This window comes from Electrophorus electricus, chromosome 11 (assembly GCF_041902795.1).
Source record: "Electrophorus electricus isolate QZ-2024a chromosome 11, ASM4190279v1, whole genome shotgun sequence".
NCBI classification, from domain to species: Eukaryota; Metazoa; Chordata; class Actinopteri; order Gymnotiformes; family Gymnotidae; genus Electrophorus; species Electrophorus electricus.
Window position 1 is genome coordinate 16,306,269 of NC_137507.1, and position 11,433 is coordinate 16,317,701.

At 39.7% G+C, this 11,433-nt stretch overlaps 1 protein-coding gene across 2 annotated transcripts; it reads left to right on the forward strand.

The window, feature by feature from the left end:
• The first annotated feature begins 168 nt into the window (after positions 1 to 168).
• slco1d1 (solute carrier organic anion transporter family, member 1D1) lies at positions 169 to 11,389 on the forward strand. Of its 2 annotated transcripts, XM_027014592.3 has the most exons (15): positions 169 to 251; positions 1,561 to 1,617; positions 2,471 to 2,612; positions 2,835 to 2,967; positions 3,150 to 3,268; positions 3,627 to 3,773; positions 4,208 to 4,306; positions 5,458 to 5,718; positions 6,144 to 6,308; positions 6,745 to 6,940; positions 7,905 to 8,070; positions 8,689 to 8,873; positions 8,968 to 9,032; positions 9,143 to 9,260; positions 9,747 to 11,386. In XM_027014592.3, the coding sequence occupies exons 2-15, from the start codon at positions 1,567 to 1,569 to the stop codon at positions 9,964 to 9,966; spliced, it is 2,067 nt and encodes a 688-aa protein (XP_026870393.3). In that variant the 5' UTR covers positions 169 to 251; positions 1,561 to 1,566; the 3' UTR covers positions 9,967 to 11,386. The 2 variants fall into 2 exon arrangements, with proteins under 2 accessions (XP_026870393.3, XP_081579315.1); XM_081723189.1 differs by lacking the exon at positions 4,208 to 4,306 and having other exon boundaries at positions 9,747 to 11,389.
• The last annotated feature ends 44 nt before the right edge of the window (positions 11,390 to 11,433 follow it).

Genomic DNA, 11,433 nt, shown 5'->3' on the forward strand with positions numbered 1-11,433 from the left:
AGTCTCCTGGAGATGCTATAATAATGAGTAATGCACAGCTGGGTGTTCCTCCTCTTTAAAAAACACTTTTGTTGAGGGCAATCGACTGACATGATCAAGAAGTTCATTGTTGGGTTACTGATACAGGGGTCAGGTTTTAAATGCTGGTACAAAGTCCCATTTTGAAAGCCTCCCACTCTCTCACTCTCTCTTTCTCTCTGTCTCTCTCTGTCCCATTAACTTCATTCTGAATAACTTGCGCTTGAGTGCAGGTAAATTGCCTATTTTTTCTCTCTATATATATTTTTGTCAGTAGAGGTTTGATTTATATTTTTGCATAAAAAAGTTGAACTGATTAATGAGTATATTTGGATTATATCTTGAGTATACAAATTTGTGAATACAAAAGTGTAGAAGGGACCAAGAATCCACTACCAATCCATTATTTCAACATTCATCAAAATGTAATTTTTGAAATGATTAATCTTTTAATAAGTAAACTAATATACATTAGTTTTACTTGTTTTACTCCTTTGAATACATTACTTAAAAGAATGAATTTATTTGAGAAATACTTCTTTAATACTGAAGAATATCCCTTAACAAGAATCCCATGTCTGCACATTTGTTTCATGCAGTGAAATTATTGTAATGCTGCACAATTCTGTAATGCTGCAAATTACAGCATTTCATTGTTGTATTTCATTCAGAGAGCAACACAATTTCTAGAATCATGTGCATCCTCAAATCCTAATGAATTTCACAATTTAACTTTATTTTGTAAAATGTATTAACATTGCTTGATAAATGTTCATGAATATCTGATGGGCCCACACTGGGCTAAGTGTTTGGCTCTTCTGGGCAAATACATTATTTTTATTCATGGACTTTATAAGATGCAAATTCATTTGAAAGAATAAATGCATTAGATGCAATACCTGAAATGCATTGCTGGTAATGTTCTTTAAAGTATGTAAAAATATTGTAAATATTTCAAACAAGTTGTAATTTGGTTCCTAAAGTGTTTCAAGTGGCTTTAATGATGATCTTACCATTAAATTGAAATATTAAATATAAATATATTTTAATAAGTCATTATTTCACTAAACATACCTAGTATAAACAACATTAGAATAGTATATTGCAAATACTTTTCTATATACCTTTGGTATAAAATAAAATCGGTCTAGTTTGATTTGTGATATATGAATTCATAATTTCCTGGCACAAGCAATTACAAAGAGCACCGCACCCATTGTCTTTACCATCAAACCAGCATCAACACAATATTTACTGAAGGAAATGCACATGGTCTTCAAAATCTCAGATTTTTTCAAAGCCCCTTTCCTCTAACAGGAAATGTGCAACATTTCCTGATCTGCCTTATGGAGAAGGCCCACAGGGGCTATTTCCTTCAGCCTGTTTTGTACTAAATTAAACAATAGAGCTCTAAAAAAAAAGGAAAAGAAAAAGGAATTTTTGCACGTGAAGCGCAACATTGGCTGCAGCAGCAAACCACCTGAGGCTGAGGAATTTCTGCAGTGGGTCTTTATTATCTTCACCCTTCTCCTTTCCTTGCAGTGTACCATGAGTGCAGAGAAAAATACACCAGGGCAACCATGCAGCTCCCAGCTAAAGGTTAGTCTCAATCTTTTGGCATCTCTTCTCACTTTACCAAAATTGCAGCAGAGTAACCAATAAAAAGATGGAGCTCTATAGTTTCAAATGAGCCTTTAGATGATATTAATTTTCTTTATGTGTCAGTCTGAGGCCTTAAAAATTGGTTTGCGGGATCTGTGGTTAGATAAAGATCTTATGTTTGACTGTAAACATCTGACTCAAACCTCTAATCCACAAGCAAACATTGAGAACATCAGCAAATGTGAAAGAACACGCAGTGCAATGTAGTCATTAGAAGAAGTCATTTGCGAGGCCTATTTTTAGAATGATGGTAAAATGTTTGTGTGCTCAGAGCCGAAACCTCATTATCAAAATACATTAGATCTTTTTTAATATACATTTAAGAATGCTTACATGTATGCACAAACATACACACACACACACACACACATACATGTGTGCACTAGGGCGAACACATACACACAGGCACACAGACATTTACACAAGCACACATGCACACACACACACACACACACACACACACACACACACACACACACACACACACACACACACACACACACACACCATAGTCTGCATGCTCACACTGACATTCATGAGCACAGAATATGTAGTCTTAAAACATACAAAGATCAAAGATTTAGTTTTGTTAAATCATCCATTCACTAGGATTATATGGTTGGGAAAGGGGGGGGGGGGGGGTGTTGGTTACTTGTGCTTATTTAGTTCTCCCCATAGAGAGGGTTACTGGATACATCATGCTTACAAATGTCTCACTGAGTAATATGAGTAATAAAATGTTTTGCAATTTCTGTGTGTATGTGTGTGTGTGTACATTTGTCTGTCACAGATGTTTTTGTTCTCCTTGTCCGTTGTCTACTTTGCCAAAGCGTTGCAGGGCAGTTACATGAAGAGCTCAGTCACGCAGATCGAGAGACGTTTCGACATCCCTAGCTCCCTCATAGGTGTCATCGATGGAAGCTTCGAGATTGGTGAGAGCGGAGACACACTTTCAGCTGTGTTGGAACTTGTCAGCATTTCTTACCTGATCACACCATTTGGCTGTAACCACCAAAATCCCAAGTACACAGAGGTGTTGTCCATGAGGCAACCATTCCTAAAGCCGCATGATTTATGAAAATAAACTCACAGTTGGAGTGAAGAAGCCTGAAGTTTTATTTCACTAACCGACTGGTTTATTTTTGCTCCTGTAGGTAACTTGCTGGTAATTGCCTTTGTGAGTTACTTTGGGGCAAAGCTCCACAGACCCAGGCTGATAGGAGGAGGCTGTCTGATCATGGCTCTCGGGTCCTTTCTCACCGCCCTTCCTCACTTTTTCCAAGGACCGTAAGTTCCAATAGACGTGGAAACTTTTGCTTATTCCCCCTTTTTAAAAAAACACATCATTTTCTGCCCATACAATATTCTAAGTCCATATCTATAACAATGTTCAGTGTATAGCTGGTCGATGGGTCTTTTTCAGTATTTAATTAGACAAGAGTTCTAGCTTTAACTTGTTTTTTGAACAGGTACAAATATGAGACAACAATTTCACATGTCTCTGAAACAAATGTGACTGAGACCATTCTGCCATGTCTAGTCAATGGGAGCCTTCCAGGAAAAGAACCTACTGCAATGAGTCAAGCAGGTGAGAGACAGCCAGCTTGAACAACTGTGTGCCTTTTTTATTTCTAAAGGCAAATTGCCTATATCAGTAACAGCTGCTAAAGATCAGTTTTACTTGCTCCCTAAAATACTATGCATGTACATTGCTGTAAATATAATTCATGCCTCTGTGGATAAATATCTATATGTATATACCTATGATGGATAATCATAATAATGCACTGATGTTAAACATAAATTCTTACAATAATGACTTTTGACTTTTTACACCAAAAAGACTCCAAAATAAAAGTCACTAATATGTGTGTGGGACGCTGCTACCTGATATGTGTCTTCGGGTCGTGTCTGGAGCTGCCTAAAAGTGACCTTTGCTCCTGCAGAGTGTGAGAAAGTGGCAGGATCCTCGCTGTGGGTCTATGTGTTTCTGGGTAACATGCTGCGTGGTATTGGAGAAACTCCGGTCATGCCGCTGGGAGTATCCTACCTGGATGACTACGCCAGAGAGGAGAACACAGCCTTCTACCTGGGTACGATGGGAGTGGAAGAACCTTCCCCTTTGGCATGGCTCCAAGCCCTGATAACACACTCCCTTGCCACTGTTATTGTATTATACTATGACTTAAAACACCAGAGGTAAATATGTTGGCATATGGCAAAGGAAATTATACTTTTGCCCTGGTTTGCATTGACAGTATGACTGAATCATTGCCAAGCTTAGCTGAGTGGCAGAGCTCATTCATTCAATCAATTTGGGTTTAAAGCATTCAAATTAGCATAACAGAGATCACTTTATCTATCTTGCTCTCATTATATTCACGATGTACTCTTCAAGGACTCAGAAAATATCTGAAAGACTCTGACCTTTGAGAGTAGAGTTAAGTACAGGGGGATGTGACGAATTATGGCTTTGTAATGACTGATATCTCAGTCTCTTTCTTAACCCTCTCACTCCAAAACACAGCATGCATACAAACCATTGGGATCCTCGGGCCTATGTTCGGCTTTATGCTGGGCTCCTTCTGCGCTAAACTCTATGTGGACATTGGAGCAGTGAACTTGGGTAAATATTTTCTTACCATTACCAAAAGAGCAGCCTCTGTTAACTGCTGTTTTTGTATATCTCTAAAATCTCTCTCCCAGTAAGTGTATGAAAAGCTGAATTGAGAAAAGATCAGATCCCCAAATATAACTGGTCAGAAACAATATGAATTAAAGCACCAACCCAGTAAACTCCCAGCAAGTTATTCCAATCACCCAGCATTCCTACCTAGTGCCGTTTCTCCGACCTCTGCCTGTCCCCTAATTTTCTCCGACCTCTGCCCGTCCCACCAATCTTGTTCCAAAATATGACAAGGGTGGACTTTTGGGAAGGGCATGAAAGATAATTGGGTACAGTTTGGGCTAAAGTGAGAATCTGGACCTTCTGGTGATCCCTGTGAACTGGGCTGAGAAACACTGGTATAGAACGTATAAAACGCACAGTTGTGATAACTTCAGTGTTTAGAAGTCATGTCTGTCAATTTAGTGCCTATTACCTAATTTAAAGTCAACCAGGATTGCAGCGTTAGTTTATTTTAGCATGACCTGTCATGGTGTGCATCAAGAATTAGCTAGAGGTCGTGATATTTTTTATCTTCATCTTGCAAAGGATAGTAGGTCAGAGTTTACTCATGGACAGCGTCTCATTCTTCTGTCTGCCCATTTGTAACATCCTGATTATCGACTTGTGCGCAGTGTGTTAAAGGGCATCTGTCATTAACTCCTAACCCCCATTTCATTGCTTGGCTGTTCCTGCACAAACAGTTTTAAAAGGTCAGCGACTTAGCTGCTGCCTCTGAATATTCCTGCTTCTGTCTCCAAGCAGAGCTTATGATTTGTTTTTATATTTTCACTATGATTTTTCAATAATTCTAATAATTCTTAAATGAATTACTGAGTTTAATGTTATTGTGTAATGTTAATGTTAGAGCTCGGGCATGTACTAATCAATTTATTTTATATAATAGAAGCCACAAAAACTGACTGTAGTTCTCAGTATGAGGTCGAGCACTGTGAGAAACACCTTTTTATGTTATTTGGGCAAAGGTCCACCCACAATAATGTGCAAGAAAAATGACAGGACCTCTCAGGTCCCCAGGGCGGGAGTTGACATGTCTAATTAGTTGACTCCCAGTCACTTCTCAGCCCTCTCTTTACGTTTCTTCTGCACAGACATCATCTCCATCACCCACAAAGACTCACGCTGGGTAGGCGCCTGGTGGCTTGGTTTTCTGGTGACTGGAGCCGTGATGTTACTGGCCGGCATTCCGTTTTGGTTTTTGCCCAGGTCACTGCACAGGCAAGGAGAAGAGCCTGCCACAAAAAATCTCGAAGCCACTGAGGGCGAACAGGACGGCTTCATCGCCGCAGATAGCAGCAACATCCGCTCGTCTGAAAAACCAGCCCCTGCCACCATGTCTGCCCAGGTCAAAGGTGCCTTTGAAAGAAGTTTCACCTATTTGGTAGAAAGTTGTTTTACTTTGATGTTTTATCTAAGAATTTAAGAGATGTTTTCTAGTGTTTACACTTGAATTAATGTTTATATAAAAAAATGTAAATGAATTTTAATACTCACCCTGAAAAAGGTCTATATTGAACACATATATGTTACAATTCCTTTTTATGTTATGGATCTGTAAATTACCCCAAATCACTGGGGTAGACACTGGGTCAGAATGTTAATGAATGTTAATGTTAATGATGTTCCATCATTGACACTTACTATTTTATATACATTTCTTAGTTAATTTAAATAACAGTTTCTCTTAGAATTTCACATTATCTTCTTTCATAAAGTGCTGTAGGCACCACAATGTACCATAAATGAGGTACCGGGTGTTTGTCTTGGTATTCTTCAGATTTCCTCCCATCTTTGAGGAGACTCTTCAGCAACACAATATATATCCTCCTTATCTGCACGGGGCTGATACAGGTTAATGGCTTCATCGGTATGATCACATTCAAGCCCAAGTACATGGAACAGACTTACGGCCTGCCACCATCTAAGGCCATCTTTCTGATAGGTAGGTGTTTGCTTTTACCCAACTTGCCAGCTGTTCATAAGTGGAGCAGGCTTATAAACATAATGCAAAATGGGTGTCATGTTTAGCAGGTGAGATTATGGCCTTAACATGGCCTTGTAAGTGATTAATGGGGTGTGTGACAATTCAGAACGATGTCTTAATAAGCTTTTGTTATCTCTTTGTCAGTTTTACAAGTCTTAGATTTGTACATTGACAAAAAAAAAAACCTTTCCAATTTGTCATCGTCATTTAATCCGTGAAATTTAAAACAAATTCACTTTTACTCATTTGTCCTTTAAATCATGTTAAAACCACCATGTCCACACAGGTACCCACTAGTTACCAGTTGTAACAGCAGTGTTAATGTTTGGATAGTGTACTGGTCATGGACCAGTGCACCCGTGCTGGTAGACATTCTGCACTCCTTTCCTGCCAGGCATCATGAATCTACCTGCCGTGGCCTTGGGAATCATTATGGGGGGCTTCATGATGAAACGGTTCAAACTGAATGTGCTTGGCGCGGCCAAGATCTGCATCGGCGCTTCCTTCTTCTCATTCATCTTACTGCTCAGCCAGTACTTCCTGAGCTGTGAAAACTCTGCTGTGGCTGGGCTCACTGTGTCCTATCAGGGGTAAGTGGCTCTGCATGGGACTCTTTCCTCTTCATAACACTCCAGGGGAGGCCACGCTTACAACTTGTCGCTGTGGGACTGCTCAGTGTCTGCCTTTGGTGATACAGACTTGTGGATCCTTTGTAGAGTTTTCAAAAACATTATAATGCTTACATCAACTAGAAATTTAAAATGAATCAATTAATAGGCTTGAGATATATTAGGAACTTACATAATATTGTAACATGCGGTGGCCCAAGTGCCGCAGGGCGAGAGGCAGGACGCACAGACTCCACCGACTGGGACGAACATTTATTTACATTTAACATGTAACACTAACAGCACTCACAAGAATCACTCACACTTAATACAAACAAAAACCGATTAACATTAAACACGTACGGTGAACACTAATACAATGAACACTGACTGTTACATCCACACGTTACGTCGACAATAACCAACACCTTGCACTCTTTGCCACGGGTTTATATACATTTAGACAGACGAGGTGCAGGTGTGTGCAGGTGTGGTTACAAACAAACAGCCCTCCCACTGTACGTGGCGGGCCCAACCACGTGACTCGGTGGAGCCGAGCGTTCCATGACAAATATATCTCTATGGTGCCTTTATCCCTTATGAATTAATGTATTCATAACAGTTTGGAAGTATATGCTTATTCATACTTTATATGCTTATTCAAAGATGTAAAAACAAACCACTTCCTGGTGGGTTTTTATACCAGTAAAACCAATTCCAGATCCACTGTGTTCCAACTCCTTTGTGTTAACAGAATGCAGATTTTTCCAGTTGTTGCCTAATGAAGTTTGGCAAAACAGAGCCTTGGTCAAGTGCCCAAAGCAGTGAATTATAACAGTTTAACCAATAGATGGAGATGGTTTGGTGGACTTATGACATTCCTTGCAGAGTCGTGCAAGAAATTCCATTTCTGAGTTCTTGGTCTCACCCTGAATCTGTCTGCTAGTGTTCAGGAGGTATCCTACCAGCAGCAGAGCCTGCTGTCCCAGTGTAACTCGGTCTGCTCCTGCTCTTTGAGGCACTGGGACCCAGTGTGTGCCTCCAATGGCTTGACATACACCTCCCCCTGCCTTGCCGGCTGCCAGAGCTACACAGGTGCTGGAAAGGAGATGGTGAGCTGTCCTGCCTCAGGTTGCCGCAGCCAGGCTTGGGTTATTACAGAATCTAGAAACAGTGGTGCATATTCAAAATACAAATATGAAAAATCTGTATTCAATCTATAATATATTCAATACAGCAACAGACAGATTTTAGCAATAATTGTTATATTATTATATATTATTTAATTATTAATTTGGCCATTTTAGATATTTGTTTTTAATGCCTAACCTGTTTGAATACCTTTTAACGGAAGCAGTACACTAATAAAGAATGTTTATGAATGCTTTCCATGAATTAGGTCTCATATTGGCTTCAGTTAACATTACTCCCACCAGCATTCAAAATATGCATTATTAGATGAATGTTAGAAAGACAAAAGACTGCAGCCTGTTTGTGATAATCCCAGTGGTGGATATTTTCTTTTTCTCAGAATCGCCAGAATCAGATAGAAAAAAAGTGTTGGATTGGATTATGGGTTTTGCCTAGTGCATTCATGTTTGATTCATATACACTTTTTATTACAGTTAGAATCTTAGAATTGTCTCATGTTGGAGAGGGTAGTACAGTAACATTTGAAAAACCCTTCCAACCGTGGTTTTCAGATTTGTTTGGATCTCTTATCCTTAAAGGTTTTCCATAACTGCACCTGCGTTGGAGAGGCTCATGCGCCAGCTGTGAACAGGTCTGTGGTGCTGGGGCAGTGCCCCCGGGACCAGGCATGTGAGCATATGTTCAAGATCTACATGGGGGTGTCGGTAATAACTGCCTTTATCTCGGCCTCCGGAGCCACTCCTGGAACTATTATTCTGCTCAGGTAGGTTCATGCAGGTGGAGAGGTCACTACATTTACCACTCACCTGGTCAGGCTTTAATGCAAATGATCCTCTTGGATGTGCTTTTCCTCTTAGGTCTATACAGCCAGAGCTGAAGTCTTTGGCTCTGGGGATGCAGACACTGATAGTCCGGACCCTGGGTTAGAGGGCTTCTCTTTTACTTACTCTCAACATTTTGATAAAACTGTAATGACCATTTATGGTGTCTGCAGTAGACAACGCCTTTGAAATAATTCTGCTTCATTTTCAGGTGGAATCCCTCCTCCGATCTATTTTGGGGCTTTGATTGACAGGACGTGTCTGAAATGGGGCACAAAGCGGTGTGGGGGACGAGGGGCTTGTCGACTCTATGACGCGCATGCCTTTAGGTGAGTGCTTGCACACCTTTTACAAATGCACTCAAAAACTCATTCATTTCTTTAGACAAGAAAAACAGATTCTTGCAAGACATAAAAATAGGAACATTTAGGGTTATTTAAGAAAATACACAAAGTATGAATGTGACCCTTTTCACTGTGAAATAGCTAGGTTTTGTTAAATTTAAACAAACAAATGTAGTTTAAAACTGTAACAGCATTAGTGTGCGCTGTAAATTGGGGCAAAAAAAAGGTATATAGCACCCTCTAGTGATCAACTAGACACTCAAAGTGTAACTTTTAACAACTCTTTGGTCGAACTGTAAAATACTTTGGGTTAAATATCATAAGAGGTAACTCATTTTATTGTGTTTTGTGAGTGTCAGTCTGTGCAAAATTGTAAAACTTAATTTGCAGGTACCTTTTTATGATTCACTCTCATAGCCCAGGTGATGTTTACACTACTGTCTGTAATTCTGTCAACCTCCTGCCCTCCAGAACAAGGTTCCTGGGGCTCATTTATGGCCTGTATTCCCTGTCTTACCTCCTGTATGGGCTGCTGTACAACCGTTTGGCCCACCAACAGAAGTGTGAGGCCCTGCAGAACCAAGAAAAGGCTATGGAGCAGGAGGACAATGGCACGGCTAGCAGCAATGGAAACGCCCCACTGGCTTTCGTGAAATGCAAGGAGGACCTGCACAAGGAGACCACTATATGAATATATTAGATGAATTCATATATGCTAAAAGCAGACATGTTATTTAGGCTATCGTGATGCTGTATGTGTGATATAAATCTTACATAATTGTACAGTTTGTGATGTATGGAGTGTGAGGCTGCGTGTAGACCAGGAGGCATATGTTACAATGCCATATGCACAGTAAAATGCACCACCTACCGCCACTTTGTGTTATTACACAGAGTTCCTTGCACTGACCACTGTTAGATTACTGCAGTGCCTAATTAGGAAGTAGCCATAAAACTAATCTGTAAATATGCAAAATATACACTAAAATGTTACATTACTGTCAGAATGCCAAAGCGCATTTATATCTACATTATGTTGAGGTCTGTTTGCCTCTGGTCAGAGCCCAGTAACACAGCTCTTGCTACATACTGTATGCTTTAGTGTAAGAATATTTTTAGCATATTAATGCTTAGCATTTTAATTTAAAGAGCATAATGCTCAAGGTCATGATATTCATAAAGGTGATTCATTTAGTTTTAATTTGCAGTTGTCTTGTTGTATTGTTCCGTTTTATAAAGGCCCAGTAAATGAATGGGACACAGCGAACACTCGTAACATTATGCACCTGTATATAAAGAATGTGGTTTTGCTGTATATTTGTAATTCCAAGTGTCTAGACTGGTGGGACCAACTGCAAGTTTTTACAGACCTTCCTTTTGACTTTGCTTTTCATTTTCACGTGTACAGGATCTTAAAATTAAACCCCACAGAGAATATTATTTTGAGACCAGTTCTTTGCAACAATGTGATGGTGTGAACAACAGGATGAGACAAGCTTTCACTGCCTATAGCAGGTTCAGTTTAGATCCAATGATCCAGATTAATTATACTTAAACTGGTCTTAGAAAACAGGATCTAATGAAACAGTGCCATAAAAGTGCATCTCCTCCTTATTTATAATAAAGGTAGCAAGATACAGGAAGAAAAAAAATCAACATTGTGCTGAATCTTCTGGTGCTCATAAACACTTTCCATACCACCTGGCAGTAATATTAGGCCATTAGCCAGCATAGATAACACTGTGATAAACATGATGATGGTGTTGAAGTTAGGCTTCCAGACTTGGTTGTGTGTAGCAGGAATGTGGCAAAGTCCTAATCTCTGTTCTGATTTTGGCTTGCAGAGCTTCTTGGCATGCCTGTGCCCCAGGCTTCTAGAAATGCTAATAGCACATTTTCTTTGGCCAAAGTCTTTTGGGAACTGCTAGAACAAAATCGCCCCTAAGAAAGTCAGATGAGTGATCATTGTTGGACAAAACCATGCCCCATGACAAGTGTTGCATTGGGAAAAGACTGTGAACTGTGTTCTGCGAAGTAGTGCTTGGTTCCTTATTATAGTAATTCGTTTTTTAATTTACTCATATGCAGATACTCGAAACATCATCAGCAACAACAACAAAAATGAGTTCAAAAGAACAATAAAGACAGTGAAAGTAAG

What these genes read in the sequence shown, in the direction of transcription:
- slco1d1 (XM_027014592.3), top strand. Translation starts at nt 1,567, where the DNA reads ATGAGTGCAGAGAAAAATACACCAGGGCAACCATGCAGCTCCCAGCTA. An exon ending in CATTGGAGCAGTGAACTTGG is followed by an intron (nt 4,307 to 5,457) that starts GTAAATATTTTC and finishes TCTTCTGCACAG; the next exon opens with ACATCATCTCCATCACCCAC. An exon ending in CTCACTGTGTCCTATCAGGG is followed by an intron (nt 6,941 to 7,904) that starts GTAAGTGGCTCT and finishes TCTGTCTGCTAG; the next exon opens with TGTTCAGGAGGTATCCTACC.